This window comes from Oenanthe melanoleuca, chromosome 1 (genome assembly GCF_029582105.1).
Source record: "Oenanthe melanoleuca isolate GR-GAL-2019-014 chromosome 1, OMel1.0, whole genome shotgun sequence".
Classification (NCBI taxonomy): Eukaryota; Metazoa; Chordata; class Aves; order Passeriformes; family Muscicapidae; genus Oenanthe; species Oenanthe melanoleuca.
This window is the reverse complement of record NC_079333.1, coordinates 99,249,757-99,270,724: the sequence shown is the minus strand read 5'-3', so window position 1 is coordinate 99,270,724 and position 20,968 is coordinate 99,249,757. Positions and strand designations below refer to the sequence as shown.

The 20,968-nt window shown below is 36.0% G+C and overlaps 1 protein-coding gene across 1 annotated transcript in view; it reads right to left on the bottom strand.

Moving 5' to 3' along the window:
* The window catches only part of POLA1 (DNA polymerase alpha 1, catalytic subunit), a 181,960-nt gene that overhangs the window by 103,463 nt on the left and 57,529 nt on the right, over nt 1-20,968 (bottom strand). The window contains exons 27-32 of the mRNA XM_056498396.1: nt 13,597-13,629; nt 11,937-12,029; nt 8,345-8,550; nt 6,963-7,095; nt 5,278-5,409; nt 3,110-3,284 (exon numbers count right to left, since the gene is read on the bottom strand). Of these exons, the coding sequence (XP_056354371.1) occupies nt 3,110-3,284; nt 5,278-5,409; nt 6,963-7,095; nt 8,345-8,550; nt 11,937-12,029; nt 13,597-13,629 (772 nt within the window). The remainder of the gene's footprint in view (nt 1-3,109; nt 3,285-5,277; nt 5,410-6,962; nt 7,096-8,344; nt 8,551-11,936; nt 12,030-13,596; nt 13,630-20,968) is intronic.

Below are 20,968 nucleotides of genomic sequence, written 5' to 3'. Positions count from 1 at the left end.
AAAGCTAGGTATCTTAAGGATGAAGTAAGGTCTCCAAGAATTAGGAAGATCAGATTTATTAAATTATATAAGTGATCAGATTATTTTATTTAGTTTTATGGACAGAGACAATCCTCATCTTGTCACTGCAGTTTCTCAGAAACTTCAAGACAGAGAGAGTGAATGCAAGAGTATGCCCACGAGGTTCTCATTTTTGGGAACAATGAACTTCCATCTCTCAAACGCTAGGCAGACCTCCTCCAATGCCCCAAAACAAAAGGTGGATTTCAACTTGATTCCATAGTGAATAAATATGATGTTAAGAGATTCTCTGCAATTTTAAGTTGCATTATTTGCTCCTGTTCTTTAGTGTCTAAAATAATTCAAAATTATTTGCTTAGAGCACAGACAGAACAAAGAACTCTTCAGCACTTTGTGAGCCAAGCTTCCCTAGCAGAGTTCAATTTTATCTACTCAGACTAGCAGGGTGACAGGAAACATTCACCTTATAAATATGCATTATTGTAGATTCTGTTAAACATGCAGCCAAGATCTTTTTTTCTACAACCACTCTCCCTATCCAGACACACATTCTACATAACACAATAAATCTGATCAGTGGAGGAAGACACACAATGAGAATGCAACAGGGTTTTGGTCCATAGATGTGATGCTTATATATCCTTCAGAACAGGAAAATGTGCCTTTTTGCAACAAGATGGGAAAAACAATGGGAATTTGTGTGTATATCATGATAAAAAAAGCTCAACTTACCATCACAGATCAGTAAACAGTTTCCGTATCTGCTTGTTTTGGCAAGTTGGACTCAAGTTTGTACTCTGTTGTATCTTACAAAGGATTTTTGATTTCTATGAAAGGAAACCACTTGACTATGCCTCCAGTACCATTAAAAAAACCCTGGAAGATAACTTCAGCTTGCAATGACTTATGTACAGGTCTGATCAAGTGCTGTATATGAAAACCTAAGCAGATCAGAAGTCTTGAAAAAGACTGGACTTTACCCTCAAGCTCAATTTAAGCTTTCCCAAGAAAACAAAACTAGGGAAGGTGGTAAAATTTTGACTGTACAGCAAGGTCAAACTGAAAACACTTCAGATCTAAGACTGTAACAGATACATACAGGTTTTCAGACTGACAATTGTGGGCTATTAATAAACTCTCAGCTGCATGATGCTATTACAGACCATAAAAGAAATCTTCATCTGGAACGTACTACAGTGCAAAAAGCAGCACAGGCATTTGCAAACAGTAGGTGCTATCAAGTGGCAGAGAGTCCTTAAGATCTGGGTAGTTAATTTAGGTGTCTGAAGGGAGCCAGTCTGTTCTGAAATCCTAACCTGTTGTGAATAAGAGCTCTAAATTTGAGCTTAACTCTACAAGACTAACAATCTTTGCCAGATAAAATAAACGAGCTTCAGAAATCATTCCTGTCTTTAACCTAAATGAAGTTTGCTGCCTATTTTAAACCCCTTCAACCTAACCAACAGTACTTGACCTTTTCAGTCAGGCATACCACACAGTCGACTTTGACATCAAGGGAAAGTTGGATACCAAGGCCTTGCCACATAATAAACAGGATGATTTGTGTGGTCAGCCTGCATGTGTGGAGCAGGACTGACACCTCCCCAAAGCATAGGAGCTGTTGAGGACACATGGCAACATCAAATGCCTCTAAGAAACACCTTTGCTGACTCAGAAAAAGCAGAATTTCTGTCTTCAACCCCTTCTCAACAATTCAGAAATGGAGATGCAAACAGCTGCATGTTACAAGAACTGTCTCGAAAGATTAAGATCCTTCATGGCCATCATCCCCCTTCCTGAGAAACAAGGCAGGACCTTTCTCACACACATTCAAAGTACAATCTCCAAGCTAATCAGCTGTTACTAAGGGAGCTATAGAGATGCAGTTACACAGGTGAAGGTCCTGAGGCAACCTGCTACCAGGTAATTTTTAATGGGCCAAATCCTGAATCTTGGCCTCCTTTACCTAAACACAAAATGCTGATGACTAACTCTTCTTTTGAGTATTCTAATATTCTGAACAAAGTAATTTCTGCAGGTCTGAACTTCCTATAGACACTGGCATAGCACAAAGGGATTATTAAATTGACACAGTGCAACTCTCTAAGAAGTTCTCCTAGAGAAAAGGCAGTCTTGTCAAGAATCTCATAGCCAGCAAAAATTTAAAACTTTTTCATGTCCTTTTAGCAACAGTTTTAAAAATAATGAATGACATGTGAGATACAAATCACAAAATTTCTATTTATCAAGTAGATCAGTCATGTATGTTGGTTAATCACTTTTGGGGAGGAAACAACACTAAAAGGAATACACACACAGAGCACAGCATTTTCAAGAAGAGAGACATAACAGAACTGTTAACAAATTTTCAGTTTTTCTAGGTAAGAAGCCTAGGGAATAGAGAACAACAAGGCAATAACAGTTGGGCAGAAAAATCTCTAATTCTAATTATTAGACAAAAGAGCAATTCCCTGTTGCTCTTTTGAATTAAAACTGTTGATTTCATGGATCACTAACATTAGTTAAATTTTTTTGAGAGCACTTCTTGGTTTAGGGACCACTTAATTCCTTCATATGAAGCAGTTAAAACTGCTACTAAGATTTTATGCTTCTATTATCCACTAAGTCAGTTCTAGCAATCAAGTCTTCACTTACATCCTAGTAAAAATTTGTATTCTTTTATTGTAATTATGACTGGCTTTTTCCCTGGGAAGATTCCAGAGATGCCAGCATTTCTCTCTGGAAATATGTTAGTTCAGATGCACACTCCAGAACTCCTTTAGTAACTTAAGAAAATCTCAAAGACATGCAATAGTACGGTCATTTCTGAAAAGCAGATTTTTGCAACTCTGAAAAAGCATTGTAAAGTTAAATTCATGTTCATGATCACCTTCTGAAAAAAGCACTACTCTGCAGAAGTCATAAATACATTTAGAGTCCACGCTGCTTTCTACAGGCTGGGTAACACAAGCTATTGTTCAATGCAAAAAGACTGATCTGGGGAAGCATTTCTGTTGAGAAACATATATTAAAACCTCTCACTTTGGATCTTGTAATTCTTCAAATAAACTGAATTTAGAATACTTACCTAACCACGTTGCAATAAGAACAGAATCAATTCCCTCTATGGGCTCACATATTCTAGCAACTACTGGATGTATTTGCTGTGACAGGTAGTACTGAGTATCAATTTTAAGATTTTCTTGCTTTTTTAACTGTTCTGGAGCATATGCTCGCTGGCTGGCACTGAGATCTGATCCATCCTAAGGAGACACATACAAAACAAAGCATGAAAAAAGTCTATACAAAGGATTATGCTTCAAATATTATGCATTATTTTAATGCAAAATTGTTACACACTCTTTTGGTTGATTTATTATGCATCCAATACAAATCCAGCAGTAGTAAAAAAACTGCATTGCTGATGCTGGCATCAACCAGCAAGTTCAAGAATGCAAAACCAGCTTGTATTATTGCAGCCTACACGTGCAAATCAGTACGAGCAGACAGAGTAAACAGTCCCATCTGTCAATTCTGAAATGCACAATGAAAACACATTGTAACCATCAGCCCAGTTAAAAATACGCAGAGGGCATGCATTTTGGATCCACTTTGTACTACACCAGCATTATCATTTTGCACAACAAGCAAATTCTAAGTTGTGGACATCAAAACTATATCCATTTTGCTATGAAATTTATGTTCTTTGATTCTATAAAGAAACTAATAGAATGAATGGTCAGAGAATGGGCCATCACTCATTGGCATATGAATAAATAACAAAGGCAACGGTTGATTTGAAAGAGGAAATTCTAAAATATTCAGAAATACCGCAAGAAATGTATGGTGACATCTCAAGGCAAGAAAGAAACACCACTTAGAGGTTAAAATATACATTACATTTTTCTCCAACTTGAAAGAGGAAGATAAGGAGAAAAATAATGCAATTTAGAAAGGCAATAACTAAATTGAAAACAACATATAGGGAGGAATTAAGTATCAGATCTAAGAGGACAGTACTCTTGGAAAATGTAATTAATTTAAATCTGTAGAATCGTAATCCCACTCTTCAACTGCACTAGGAAATTTCATTTTTAATGTATGTCAAAAATCTTAAGCAAAACTCAAAGCAGTATTTTAGCAAGATTCCATAATATACATAAACATCTTTAAGAATGGGGCAGGGTGGGGAGAAGTACCACAACTGTTTTAGGTTGTTTTTTTTTTTTTTTTGCTAAGTACAGTCTCTTTTTTGACTTTTTTTCAGCAGAATTATACTAATGCATTTATAGATGACACCTTCATTTTTTCATTTAAGACAAGCTATTGGTTTCAATAGGGTCAGCAACCATGGACTGAAAACTCATCACTAATAAAGACAGAATGCAAGCCATTGGTCCCTCCTACTCCTTTCAGACAACTTAGTATTCAGAACAAAATTAATTTAGGACTATTCAGCTCATCCAGCTGCTTTGCAAAAATAATTACAATGCAACTCCTTCAGTTCCCTTCTTTCAACAAGTATATTCTTCTCTTGCATTGTGCCACTGCTCAGCCGTGCCCGCGGCTCAGCTCTCAAAAGTCTTGGCAGCTTTGGGATGCCAGGCTAAGAACTCTCAATTAAGTCAAATACAGTATCTTTCAGTTTGAAAATAATGAAGGAGCTGAAATAGTCACATTGTCAAGCTGATCAGCTTGGCCTAAGAGATCCTTTGGTCCATCTAATTCAACCTATGCTGTTTTATGGTAATTAGCAGAATCTAAGTGGAGTATATATTTGTGAAGCATTTATAGGATAAACACCTGAAACCAGAAAGTGGCTCAAATTTCCCAGTCTGTACATCAGAAGTACCACCAGATCCAATGATTATGGATTGAAGTGACACAGGTTGAGACTGGAAATAACAGTGACACTATTTAACCAATGACAACAATTAGCTTTCCACAAACGAAAGGTTCTTCACCACCAGAACTTTCTTCTGCTTAAAACGAAGACTAGGCATTTTCTTTAAAGTTCTAGTTCCAAACATGAATGAATTCAGGGAAATTTTATGGTCATTATATGGAAATAGTTGCTGAGCTGATCACAATGCTTCATAAAATTAAATTTAGTACAGTAAACCAACTATTTTAAAATATAAAACTACCTCACCAGAAAGAAATGCTAAAACACATTTTCCCAGGAACTGAGCTCATTTTCTTCATCATATCTCAAAACAATACCTAGTATTCAGCTATAAAGAAAGGCATTTTTACCTGACAAATGATATATGACACTGTGTCTCCTGCTTTCACCTTTCGGCCTCCATGAGAGTTTATCCACATGGCAACATGCACATGTGGCAAGGCTTTTTTGTCAGGATAATCCTGGGGATCTTTTGTCAATGCCTAAAATATCAAAGGGGAAACCAGAAACATAACTATGAGAAAAATCTGTTACTTCAGTGATGGACAACTCAGAACTTTAAAAGACAAGATTACATAGCAGCTATCTTCATCCTTCTACTATTCTCAAGTTCCTCTGAAACACAAAGGAAGATTAAAAAAACTCTAATAAACATATTTGCCATATGTTAAGCCCTAGGTACCAGTCCTTTAAATTTTATAAATGTTATTATTAATAAAACAAATGTATGTTTTTTACAATTACCATCTGAAAAATAAATTAGCGTTATGATCATAATGCAATTGCTTTAAAATTAAACTAAATTGAAGATGACAATATTATGCAAAGTACAAAAACAGAGCCAGAAATTTCACTCTTATTCCTGTTTCATTAAAGTCATACAGTAAATCAAAATATTGTGTAGCTAAGTGTATCTAACAAGCTCTGTACCAAGAGGATACAACTGAATTTAAATGTTTCTGTGTATCTCATACTACTGAGATTTCACAATGAGTTTTTCCTTTAAAGAAAATAAAATGCTACATTTAAATATTTACTGTCATCCCAACAGAAACAACTTCTACACTTGACTTAATAGTTAGTTTTTTTACTGAAGCAATAAAACAGAAGAACCTTAGTAATTTAAAGTTAACATTCTGCTACATATATCTTTTATTGGGACACTAAGTGCTCTTAGAAGATTTGCATCAGAACATTCTTTTTTTAAGTCAACCATAAAATTCAGTAATTTCTCTACACTCGTAAGAAAACCTGAACACATTTCGTAACTGATTAACACGGTCTTACAGAGCAGACAGATGTCCAAAAGAAAGAAACAGGCTTTGGATGGACAGTTGGTAGATCTCTTCTATTAGAAGCATAAGAGGGACAGGTAATACCCAATTCATTGGTGAAACATCCCCCCAACAGGAAAGGGGAGTCTCTGAAACTAAAATTGAAGTTCTATCATTGAGGATTCACCAAAAAACAAAAAACAAACAAACAAACAAAAAAAAAACCCCACAAACAAACAAACAAAAACATAAAAACCATAACACTGTTGCTAAAACTGCTGTAGACAAAGCAGAGTATTTTACTTCTTGTCCCAGGAAAGTCTTGAATGGGGTCTCAGAAAGACTATTAGCTTTGTTATATGGAGCTTGCTAGGGAAATATTATGAGGGTTTTCTAGAAAAAAGAGTATTTCATTCTTTTCCATTGCATTCTTCAGTTTATGCATTTCAAGCCTGAAATACAAAGCAATAGCTTAGGAGAAAACTCCTGAAAGCATCAGGTCATTCTCAAAGAACAGAATGAGCCTGCTAAACAGCAGGATGGGACGAGACACAAAATTGCTATTCTGGAGCTTCCAGCCCCAGTAGGGCTTTTTTCCCTTCATATTGTAAGAACTTTGCAGCATGTCCTGAACTATTCAGTACTTAATAAAACTCCTGCTATTCCAAATAATAAGGATTAAAACTATTTTTGGCAGAAGTCAATACATTTAGGAACAGTGAAGTTTTTCTGAGACAGAAAAGAGCTGCAAGATCACTTACCTTGTTTATTTCAAACTGATTTGCTGGGATCTGACCACTGAGCACATTTTCTCCAATTTCTACAAGTCGCCTTTGAATATTTTCCACAATTACGTCTCGGGGCTGATCAGAAAGAATCTGACCAATTACATAGCTGCAAATACAGCACAAAAATTAAGAAAAGCTTGGCACATGCAAAACCATTACAACAGACACAATCTTCTCTTCCCCCAGAATTTCTCCAGACATTAAAGAGCCCAAGGATGAAGTCTGATGAAAAATTTACAGAAATTTGCCTGTATCTTTTATGTTATGTTTTATTTATTTACTTAGTTTACTAAAAGCAAATTATTGCAAATAGTTCTAATGCTAAATAGTGATTTGGAATGGTTGAGTGCAACTTCTTATTTTCTGCTGCCAAATCATTTTTCCATTTATTATTCCATAGCAGGTATCTTAAGATGGGGGAGAAGAGAACATATCAAGTAAGCAAAGTCTTGCCTATTGCTGCAAAATGTGGTTGGAAGATGTGCCAGCTGCAGAAGAGTTAGTCACTAAAGAACACTCTCCAACATTTGTATAGCTTTAATTACTAATACATTCCTAACTTGGAAAAATTTGCTTCTATTATGATGCATCTTTTCTTAGAAAATGCAAGTCTTAAGAACAGTAAGCAAGTGTGTGGTGTATTTTTACAGATGTGAAAAGTATTCATTTTTGGATACATTTGGACCATGAGCTGTTTAAGTTTTCAAGAGGCATTATACAATGAGTCAGCACCCAGATGACCACCTCTCCACTCTGTCTAATTTTCTTTCTATGGTGCTAAATGTATTACTTCTACTGAATTAAAGTATTAAAATGCCCTGTGCAATGACAATTAATAAACAGTCAATCCAGTATCCATCATAATGAAGTATCAGAGTCTCATGGCAAAATGAAAGAGAAGGAGTATTGGGGAAAAGGATCACCTCTTCAGGCTGCAGCCAGAGCACTTCCAGCTTTTTTAGAGGGTGCTGAAAGTGCTGACCACCAGCTTCTTTACCCTTTATATCTCTAGGAAATAAAAGAGCTGATCTGGAACCAACAACTCCAAATGCTGACAGCATTTACCATCTTCACTAGATTTCAGTTCTGGTTTATTAAATGTTATTTACAACACTATGACAACTGAAAAGCACAACTTCCACAGCAGATGCAAAACCAGATATTAGGAAAATTGGGAGACATCTGGACTTGTACAGGTATAACCTGTTACCAGTGCCAGAAGGCAACCTTCACCATCTCCTACAAAGATCAGCCAAGTCCTAACACCAAGGTAGTTACCAATCTGTGATCTTCAGGAAACACGGTAGCAAATGTTTAGGCCAGAGCAAAGAAGACCATGCCACAAAGAAACTTACTTTCCAGTCTCTTTAGCAAGATCACACCAGTCCCTCCGGACGATATCCAGCCCTTTTAGTTCTTGTTTAGTTACATATTTCCCATCTCCTGTTGGTTCCACAGTCAGAGCAGCGTATTTCTTCTTCTTTAACAATAGCAATGACTTAAAAATTCCATCAATATCGATTTCCAACAATTTGTAAAGCTTGTTCACTTCACTTTTGATCTGCAAATGCACCAACATTAAAAACAAATGCAACAGTTTAACTATGGACAAATTCAACTTCCATATATAAATGCACTGCTCTTAAATTTTAAAACAACTTACATTACACACTGTATATGTGCATATGCATTTTAAGGACTGGTCAGATATCATTAATTAATTACACACTAGTAACAATGAGCTACATCTAATTCCTTAACAAAATTAAGCAAGGCAGAGAAACATGGGATTGAAGTGACCTTGGAGATAACTGACTCTAGCTCATTTTACTAGAACAGCTACTCCATCGAACCTCTCACATAAATTAAGCAAACAAGGGATTTCACAGCAGGGATCTATTTACTAGGCAAAGACAAGAGACGGTCACTTAGACAGAAAATGCAAATAGCCTTACAGAAAAGCTATTTTGCTAAGGCACCTTTCTTTCTTCCCACTCTCACCCTAAATCAGGGAGGAGAGAAGAACTAGGACTGCAGACCACAGCTCTGTGTTTGCATGCTCAGGAAAAACAGGCAAGTTTCTTTTATTCTTTCCCACAATATACCTACCCTTTCACTAGCATGATTTCCTTGAGAGGAAAAGGTGCTGTTTTTCTACACACAGGCTATGTTTTATCCATATACAAAAGTTTCAAAAGGCACTGATAAATTGTCTTAATGTAGTACCAAGTATCTCTTACCTCTATTCTAAGGGGACAGAAATGCAACAGCTCAAAACAGCATAAACCTTCAACAACAAACTTTGGTTCCAGTACACATTTATCCATCTCCTGGCTTGGCTAAAAGTTTCCCACTTGCTTTTTGCTTTTTTCTTTCTTCCTATGTTTTTACTTTACGTTCTTCACCAGAGTATCTGCATATGCCAGGTGTCCTGTTCTGTCATGTTCTACTCTTTACTTTCTTTCCTCTACTACTTAATTTCCCCTATTGATTTTCGGTATCCATTTTAACTCTTACTTACACTCTTCCACCAACTATGAACTATGCTTTTCTCATGTCTCACTGAAGTTGGATATGCATCAAGTTCTTTTGCCATCTAACAGATACCCTCACCAAGAACAGGACCTTAAGCATAAAATATCACTGGTTTCCTATCTAGCTTGGACCTCAGATCACCATTTTAACCAAAACCTTCCTTACAAATTTTCCATTTATGCGTATACATACAGGTGTGTACTTAAGTTTTTCTCATTTAGTTCTGTTTGTCCTATTGCAGGAATTACCACTACTTTGATACCCCCTGTACATTTTCAAGTTTTGAAGGACATCATGAGGCAAAAACCATTTTGCTTTGAGGTTCATATTTTCTTCCTTAAAACAATCAAACAATTCCTCTGAACATTTTTCTGTGATTTTAATTTTCAGTTTTTCCTTTTTACAGCACACTAAGTGCTCAAAACCCAGAAACAGTTCAGTACTGAACGTACTGGTAAATCTGATGCACAAGGATGCAAAGAAAATGAGAAAAAAAGCTTGCACTAAGTAATGACTAAAAAGGGCATGGATATGCATAATGGAGGGTTAAGGGCGGGAAAGAACAAACACATTAGATGCGGGAATTCAGAAAGCACGTGAGAGAAATTTCTTCAATAAAAAACCAAAATTAATTTCTTGGAGGAATGCTTCATTGCTGAAGACAACCCATAAATTCACACTTTACATCAGAACAGGGGAACATTCACTAACTGCTCTCACTGTAATTGTTTGCATTACATCTGTGTGCATTCCATACAGCCTACATTAAAGCAGAAGTATAGTCAAAGCAATGTAAATATTCCTCACCTGTGAACATAAAACTTTGGGAATGAAATTGTTATGCAATGGAGCAGAGACAGTTCTTGAGAGTGTTCCTCACCAAAACAGAGAATTCTTTATCTTGATTTTTTAATACGAATTACTCAAAACAAGGAAAACATAAATTATCAAAATGTTTACCCAAAAAGCAACTGTCACTTTCTTGAGGAATAAACAAACAAACAAGCAACATGTGAAATGAGAGCTATGAATCACCTTTTTCTGCTACAGAAAAAATAGTGAAAGCCACAATGTCTGCAATTTTGATGCTAGGTTTAATTATGCTGGTTTACAGAGGTCAAGCTTATTCACTTTTACAGTTCTTATATGTTGTACTTGATTTTAATCAAAACATATCTTTCAGTCCTTTTTTTTCAATTAAAAAAAACAAACTCAACTGATACATAATACAGAAGTACAATGGATTAATAAAGCTTAAGATTTTACTCTCATTAAGCAGCTGACAAGTTCAAACACACACCTATTCTCTCAGAAAACCTGACTCTAATTCAGAACTATTTAACCTATTATGCTTATCCTGACAGGTTTCATAAAAGTTATTATTATTTAACTATCCTCTGTAATGTTTAGCCACCAAATGGGAGCACAAAGACAAAAATTAAGCCAGAACAAAACCACACAGACACAATTAGAGTAAGATTAAACTTTTGTATGCACCATATACACTTGAAATTACATATAATCTTGTATGAGGCAAACAAAAAAGAAAGACTGCTTTCTACTACGCCAGCAGCCCTCCTGCTACTTAGTTACGGCATCAAGATATTACCTCATTTTCTGCTCCTGAATGCATCTACTTCTAAATGTACCCGCTCACGTGAAGGTGAGAGTATTCTAATAAACGCTGGAATCACTCTCTGCCTTGAAACTAAATTACATTTGTTTAATACTATACTGAATATGTCTATGCTTTCTATAGGTTTTTTAGAGTTTCCACAGCTCTCATTTTCATCACAATTTCTTCCATCGTTCAAAAACAGCTTCTCTTACTTATTTTCTTTAGGAAGTTCTGAAACGTTGCTCACTTTTCTTCCACAATTTTAGAGAGCCACAAAACTTCCACATAATCGATTGCCAGCTCCTAATCAATCAGATCTCTTCTACATCTAGTATACCATGGAAATTAACATTTGAACTTACCACTGGAAATCTGATCATCTGTATTGAGTGTCATACAAATTACATAACTAAACAAAACTAAACCGAGAGACATCCCTCGTGAAAAAAAAATCAGAACTGCTCATGTTGTAATTGAAATTAACGTGGAGGAGAAATTGTACCTGACATTTTGGTTATATTGAGATAATCTCCTGCTACCTTAGGATTAGTAAAAAAAGCTTGTTATGCAATGAAATGTTTCATTCAATCACTTTTAAAAATTCACAGAATAGCTACACCTGAAGAAGAGCACTCTGAGATTTTACTACTTCATAGGTTCTATACATTGTGAAGTTCCTTCTCATGGTATATTCTCTGCTTGTGCCACGGAATCCTCTCTTAATACCATCTGCTCCAATCAGGGGAACAATACAGACCTATGTAGGAAATCTGGAAAAAGAGAAAGTTCCTTACCTTATTCCCCAGCTTGAAGACCTCATCCAAATTGGTGCTATTAGTGTTTATCATAATGGAATCTGTGTCTCCATAAATCACTTCGAGGTTCATCTAAATGAAAAAAAAAATTGCTTTGAAAATCAAAAAAGAACCACTCCATCTTCTGCAAGTCCCACATAACTTTCAAGGTTCAAAAATATAATTATCTATATACTATCAAACACTAAAATGCATATTAGCAATAAAACGTAAAATTAATATTTACTGATAGGTCTGTACATTTCATTAAAACCTATTTGAATTAAAAGAGAATAAAGAAACTTCAGCCATTGTTATGTTAAAAAGACCACTGTCCAGTTGTATATATAATATATAGGTAAAATTTTATTAAATGAATACTAGAAAAATAAGTCAGTGAAGAAGTCTGATCTTGAGAAACAGCAGGAACTCTGATTAGAAATAACTTTGGACTGCTAAAACACGAGAAGGTCACTTCCACAAGACTGCTGGACAAATTCAGACAAGGCAGTCAGCCAAAGTGTTGGAAAGGTAATACCACAGTCAGGTATCCCATCGCATTTGCAGCCATCACAATACTACTGGGAAAAAAAAAACAAAACAAAAACAAAAAAAAAAAACCACCCCAAAACAAACAAAAAAAAACCACCTTGGATTCTCTATTTCAAACAAATCTGTGAAAGCATTGGCTAGTGGATGACTACAACTGAGAATACCACAGCACTTCCAGATTAGGCTGCTCTTCTTCACTTCAGATTATGCCAATGGCTTCATACTTCCATCTTCCCTCTCCCATCTTTTAATTTCTGCTAATCCAACCACCTGTGTTTGTCTTCAGGGAATGCTCCTGTTGGATAAGGACCTAGCTGCTATGACCCACAAGTTTTATCTTCCCAGACTGAACTACTGAACAATTACACCCAGAGGTGAACACAAATATTTACTGAACCCCTTCTCTTTGATTGACAACTCTGCCCCTCACATCACTTCTGATTCTGATTCTTTAACTATTTAAATGCCCTGCTTGGAGAAGACTGTATTCAAACACCAGCCATACTTCCATAATAGTCTGGATAATGAAGAAAATTCTATACAAACTGAGGAACATAAAAAAAGCCTGAGGTGCATATGAAAGGCATAGCAAGAAAAAAGGTGGAAAGCCGACACCAGTAAAAATGTCACACCAACAACAAAAAATTGGCAGATGCATCTAATTGCATAATATTAATTTGAAAAATAAAATAAAAACCTGACATTTTCAGTAGCAGAAAACCAATGCAGCTGTAAACCTGCAACATGGCTATGTCCATGTTAAACTCCAGAGTCAAAAAACCACCTCGCGACAGAGTTTAAAGGATGCCAAGAAATTAACCATAATAAACCACCAGAACACATGGTGTAACAGGTCTATGAGTAAACTCTAATTAGCACTGTTACTAATTTGCTTGAAACAGTCCCACATAGGCTTCAAGCAGGGTCCAGATCATATCTGTGGTGGGAAAAGAAAAAAGCTATAATCCATCAGGAAGGATTACATTTGTAAACCAGGCATCCTAAGAAGTGATTTCAGGTCTGTTTGGGTTACAGTTCTCCTAGAATAAAAAATTTCACCAGGTGTGCTCTTTAAGTGTTGTTGTTTAATGAAAATGCTCAGCATTACCTTCTGCACCATCTCCTTGGTATGCATCAAAATCTGAAATAAAAAAATAATCAAAGATTAGCGTATGATATAATTACAGGCTAACACACACAAACATATCCATTAGGTTGCTAACTCCAAATGCTCTCACCTTTCAAAACAAAGCAAACCACATCTCTCCTGGCAACACACAGCCACCTCAATACACCTATTACATGAGTAAATTCTTGTTTGACCTTGTATTAATGCTATTATTAACTCCCCTAAAACAAGATTAAAACAAATCTCAAAATTGCATGTGCATGCACACATTCTACCTTAGGAAAAAAAGAACACTGAATCAAATGGCTTAAATACAACCTGATCAGCAAGTGCCAGAATTAAGTCTCTTTCAGTAATTTAGGCCAGTTCTCACCTTCATATCCATCATCTTATCTCTTGATGTGATGGAATTTTTTCCCAAAAACATCCCATCTTATTCAGTCCAGCCTGGATGGTGCCCACTTAACAAGACTTAATCAAAATGTTGATTACCCTTTTAAGGATCTCAAAATGGGTCATCAAAAACCAAACTCCTTATGGAAATCAGAACTGAGATAAAGACAGGATACAGATCAGTGGGTGTAACCAGGCTTGTTCCTCAACTGAAAATGCATCCCAAGTTCCCCAAATGCTCTGAATAGCACCTCTATGAATCTGAGAAATAGCTAAAGGGACTTCATGTGAGAAGGCTTCTTTTTCCACGTCTAATAGTGCTCAGCACAGTGGAAGGTGGGGAGAGCATCTCATCTGAAGCCACAGGTACAGCTGTAGCACTGAAAAGGGACAATCAAATGTGCTTAATGAAAAAAATGTGCAGTTGCAGCAGCAGGAAGAGCTTGGTGAATTCTTCACAGCTGCATGAGAACCAACATCTGCTCCATTCCTTCAGCCACTTGGCCACAGTTCCACTGTACTCCCCATTTCCTTCCTATCAACATCCTGGTGCTCTGGCACACAGCTCCAAACTCCACTACCCTGGTTTCAGTCCTTTCCATTGCCACTCAGCATAAGCCTCAGTTTTATCCAGCTAATCCTCCTAGTTATATATCTTTATTCTTAAAATTTTCCTGAGGATTAATCTGAACCACATGTGACAGCACTGATAGATCAGAGTCTTTTAGGTAAACCCAAACAATTTGGAACTCTAAAGACAGTCAGGCAATACACTATCAACAGCTTATATCAAATTTAATAAGCCTCACCTTTACTATTTTTCACATATTAAATTGCAATACTCATTGGCCACATTTGCCAAAAGGTAGAAATAAGACTTGTAGTCAAGAAGCCTATGACAGAGAGGTAAGCAGCAGAAATCAGCAGGGATGAGGAAAGAAAAGGGACAAACAGGCAAGAGCTGTCCATGTTCAGGGGCAATAAAATCATTTTCAGGGAAATTTCATTATTTTGATAAAGCCAGATAGTCTATAAGTCTATAATTAAGCCAAGAGTCCTGACTAATGTGATGCTGACTATGCTACTGCAGTAAGGAATTCTGAAAGGTGAAATCTCCACCTCAAAACAACAGCATACTAATGATGATATCATTCCTTTAAAACTAATGGTAAGTTTCTTCAGTATTTCAGAACCTTTATACAACCACAGTGCAAGTATGGTGTTTTTTGCCTGCAATTATGCACTGAAAGCTGTATTCCCCTCAAGGCACTTAGGTTCAGTTCCAAACTATGATGTAACCTCGACACAGCTGAACTCACAATGCATGTCCTTATCAGGGTTATTCCCCAAGCACATATGGACATCTACAGATTTACACTATCTGGGTCAAGTTCAAAACATCCCGTTGATTTAAAGACCAATCACTGGTGCTGCAAACTAGGCACTCAGACAATGTGATGCCTGACCTCTGCTGAAGTCCAAAACTGCAGAAACCTCAGCTGTCCTCAGTCTTCTTTATAGAACAGCAAAATGGTGAACCTTAACTGCAGACTCCTGCTAAGCTGTACCTGTCTCTAGAATCAGATACACACAATTCCATTTTAATTGGAAGTTTAAAGAGAAGGTATTCCACTCCTATTCATCTCCTGGTGAGTGATTCAGACATTCGACCCAACCGCCTTTCTAAGTTTTGAAATTATTCTAAAGGCATATCACTGCTATATGATATCAAATTTCATATAAAGTAGTCAAAATTCCAACATATTCACCACCCCACAACGCTCCCTCTCACTTATTAGCTAACTCCTACAGAGAAAGGTTACACCTCTTCCTCAGTACTCCAAAAGCAAACAGGAGTCCCTGAAACAAAATTGAAAAATTACACCAAAATGAAGAGTTTATACTGAAAAGAAAGGAAGGCCTATAAATTTTCCCTTGATAATCTCTGGCATTTTCTACTTCACTCTCTGAAATAATTATATTAATAATGAGAAAGATAACTTAAAAAAAAAAAAAAAAAAAAAAGGAATATCCCCACTAAAAAATTGATTGGCTGTGCAAAAAATATTTCTCATTTATCCCTGAGAACAGCAGTGGGTGTAAGTAATCACAACAAGAGGGTCACAGACAAGCTGGCTTCATCAAGTGACTGGCATATGCTAGTGCCACCCGTTCTGACAGGAGATCACTTGTAAGCGCCAACAGCTACAAAACAGAAGGTTATAAAGTATTGCTAAATTCATTAATAAGGCAGTCAGTAGTTATCTGATTTCACAGCAACACCTGCATATTTATCCTCTCATTACCAACTGGATGATGGAATTTTTTCAAGCACATTTCAAAAATCTGCCAATTTCAAGTGTAGAAAAAAAATAAACTTTGTAGTTAATTTTTCCTTTAACAAAGTACAGCTGTTGAGAATAATTGTTCAAGATCTTACCCTGTAATGTCAACTGCAGCAGAACAAAGAGTATTTAATTAGCAAATCTATCCAGTAATTCAACACCTATTATATAAAATGCCTTCGTGATTTTATTCAGGATAATTTGCTAAGAGGGTTATTACTGACATTCAGATGAAATTTAAAATTCCTACGCAAGTCGAGTCATAATAGCAGTAATGATCCCCCCAATCAGGAGATACTGTGTCACACAAGGTTCTTTAGCAATGCAGCAGCCCATTTCCTGACTTCTTAATTCCTGGGCTCAGCTCAGTGAGAGCCCTTCATGCCAATATTTCAGTCAGCAATACATCCTTAATGGGACTCTATTAAAATACCTAGAATAAAAGTGACTTCTTTTTTTCGTTAAAGAGAATGACAGCTCTGCTATCATATCAATCCTGAGGAGTTTCTCAGAAATGCACAGCAGAGGAAAGGAGGTGGGAAGACAGAAGAAAAAGGGAAGAGAATAGGAAAAATGGTACTGGGTAGTTTCCTTTTGCAAATAATACTGCACTGCTTATGAGAGCCGGATTGTCTCCTATTCCAAGTAGAAAGAATTAACTGCCTGGCAACCCATCTGTACAGCCATGCCCCCTCCCCCCAGCAAACATATACTTCTAAAAACCTGTGAACTTCTCAGTACAGTGAACATCTGTGAAACTCTCAACTTTTTTTTGTAAAAGCAAGACTTGCAACACACATTCTCTCACCCATGAACTGCGAGTCAACATAAACTTCAAGACTGTAATTGCAGACAAGCCCTCGTCAAACTGCAAAACCCCCTGTACTAATCCTACCTCAACTAACTAATTACTTAATTAAATGAGGTAGTGATTTAAGACAGGGAATGATTAAAAATAAATAAACATACAAAGAACAGCTTTACTATTATTTATTATATCAAGTATTTTTAAAGATGCCTTATTTAAAAACCTCTGAAGTGTACCTTCTGATGAGAGGATGCTTCTGTGGACACAAGCTAAGATACAAGAGTTTAAAACCAATGAGACAGGATACAAAGCTAATATGCTGATGCAAAGATTTCTCCTGAAAACACATTTTCTGCTGCATCCTGGGATCATAGACATGAAGGAACAGAAAGGAAGACTTAAGAGCAGACTGAAAAGAACGAGCACAATCATTACAAAAACATTGTACCAGAGAAGCATACACCGAAAAACCTCAACAAACAAACAAACAAACCCAACCCACACTACTCCTTGTGCACACTCTGCACAAAGAGAAAAACAAGCAGCCTTAAGGACCTGTAAAAAATTGTATCTAGAGTAGACCTGATATTTTTTCCACCTCATTTATTTAACTTCTGCAATTATATAGTAAGAAAGTAATTCTGTCACCTGCTTTAGTAATTCATATTAGCTATTCCTTCCCATGGGACAGAAGAATAAATGAGCTGGAAAAACTGTGTTCCAGCAACACCACTCACTAATCTAAGGATTTCTGAACCTCTGCATTTTTGTAACCTATTCATTAGCTTTGCTAGGATTTTGTTTTAAGTAGACTTTAGCATTGATAAACCACGGTCACAGGAGGATTATTAATTATTATTAAGGAGGATTTGCAGAAAAGGTTTATATTGCTGGACAAAAAGGCACATATGCCCTAAGCATAAGTGAAAGAAAGATGGAGGCCTTGTTTGCCACAGAGAATGAAGAATTGCAATTCAGTCTTTTTATCAGACAATGGACTTGATTTAGAAAAGTTTGAGTGATCAGATTCAAGTAGTTAATAAGTTTGTTTGTTTCAAAGAGCTTCAATGGGTATTTGCTGCACTTAGGCAATACATTCAAAGTTACATTTCTCCAAAATGTACACTCTTATAAAACACTAACAGTATGAGAAATACACCCCAAACTGCGAAACTTTTCCCTTTTATGTTGTTTTGTTTTTGTTTTTCTTCAGAAATGCTGAAATTACTGTTCACACTTCACCCAGCAGAGCTGACAGATAGGAATACAACTTTCATAGCTTCTGTATATAACAGCAGTATTGGATGGAGCACCAAAACCTAAGGGCTGAAGCAGTGTACACAAAGATCCAGTCACATATCTCTGCATGCCAAGACAAGGTAGAATCTTTTGCCTCACTAATAACAGAAGACATACAAAAAAGGCAGTAACAGAGATGTGCTCAACACAAAAAAATTATGTGTACCTTTGCCACATTTTGACAAGAAATGCAAAGATGACAGTAAAATACAGATGATTATGTGAGTCAAATTAAAATTTGAAGCCAATGTTCCCTTGGTGCCAGAAACAATCATATCCTTAAAATTCTACAGTACTTCTATTTCAAGTATTTGTGGTGAGTTTTGCTGAAGAGAAGGGGAGAATTAGAACTGTTTTCGTATTAAGTTTTGAAACTATTGATTTTTCTACACAACATTACAAATCATCCTATACTAAAGCAAATTTTGCCTATTTTGGAAAGGGTTATTTTGGTACTAGGATGAAAGAAAGGATAATGAAACATACTCTTTAAGAGCACTGAACAAAAGTTAAAAAAAAAAAAAAAAACAACAAAACCAAAACCAAATAAAATAAAAATCCAAGCAACCAACAAAAAACCCAAAGAAAGAACAACCAACTAAAAAAAAAAAAACAAAACCCACAAACACACAAAAACTTGTGTTGGAAATTATTTTACAGTCTAGGAAACAGAGAAACGGAGTGCTCAACATGAAATTGAACACTTGAGTGCATAGAAGGTAACAGATCTGGCTCTGACCCACTTCCCAGAAGTGCTCTGTGTTCCCAGAAGCAGCAGGAATACAATGTCCATGTGATAACTAGCTGTGAAAAATGTTGGTACAGCCTGGGCATCTCCTACTCCTCCAGAGAAACCAAACACAGGGACAGTTCCTAGAGAAGCACCAGGACTCACAGCACACCCATGGAGTTATTTTCTTTCTAATTCATTCAAAACTGAACACCCAAAACAAATGAAGGAACAGGGATCCCTGTTTCACTTAATGAAGAAACAAGATCAACAGCTGATCTTAAAGAATGCGGCACTCAAATAAATCTTGGCTCATTCACTTTTATGATTCTTTTTTTATTTCAAAGCATTAAATAAATTTGTTCTTGACGAACATTTTGTACTCAACTATAAGATGCAAAGGGAACTTTGCCTAAAAAGATGACTGCAACTGCATCAAAAGCTAACTGTAGCACAAACCACAATTAAAACCACTTCTAATTAAGAAAGAATATGACAAGCATCACTTATTATTTCCTAATAAAACCAAAACATGTGTTAAGTTATTCAATATTTAAATGCATATAGACAAGTATATTCTCCATAGAGAAAACAACAGCATTTGTTTCAGTGGAATGAACAAACATTTAGACATGAAAGCTTTACTTTGCTTTATTTCCCAAATTGAACAGGTTTAACACATTCAGCAAAATATAATGTCTTTCACTAGAAAAAATAAGATGACAAGAACAATAAATATTGAAATTAATTACTAATAAACAAAGGTTTCCTTTTTAGTCAGACAAGTTAGAATCCAGTCCATGTTTAAAATCAAAGTACAGAAAATTTCTTTTGAATAACAGCAAAATCTATTTCAGAGTAGGAAATAATAACCATACTACCCTCCACATCAGATTTTAAACTACAGTGTTAAAAGTTATCTTTTAAATATATGAGCATTTCTCTCAATCCTGAAGTGACAGAAATGGAAGTACTGTCCTGTCTCCCAGAAAAGTTAATCTCGTAGCCATATAACTAGAAGCCCTAAAGAAATCAGAATATGTCTCAGAAGCAGTAGAGAAGACAGTTTTTCAAAAACATCAAGTATGTCTATAAAGCTGAAAAAGACATAAAACTAATACTCCAAAGACTAGACATTTTTTAAGCAGTAGATAAGCACATTGCACTATCTGAGATGATGGCAAACTCCCTGAGAATCAAATCTTCCTCCTTCCTTCCTTGTTTTTTTATTTTTTAGGTTTTTTTTAATAAAAAGAAAAAAGTGGAATCAAAACTTTTCTAAGGTTCTCCTGGTCAGCCTCTTTCAAGTAACAACCACAACTTGTGTGCTTGGAGAAAAAGGAAGGGCTGGGAGAAAACAAGCGTTAAAGAGAAAAACAAGTGCAGAACACACTTGCACTACCTGATGAATATTCTTAAGAGAAAAAGGACTTGTACTGAACAATCCAGCCTTTTTCTTCAAGAACCATAGGCATTTTTCAACAGCTACACTAAGCAGAACAAGGCAATCTCTGACTAGATACAGGTAATATCCACTGAAAACGATCCTGATATTTTATAGAAGATAAGAGGGCATGGTAGTCTTGGTAATGAATAGATTGTGTGCGGATGTTGTGTCCATCAAAAAATCTTTTTAAGTGGTCTGAACTACTTTTAAACTGTTCTTTCATTATGACTAAGTGATTGTCTATCAAAGCAACATTTATGCAAATTCAGAAAAGTATTTTAGCCCCTAATTAGTCTCCAAAGAAAGTTCTCTTACCTAATTTCTTAAAT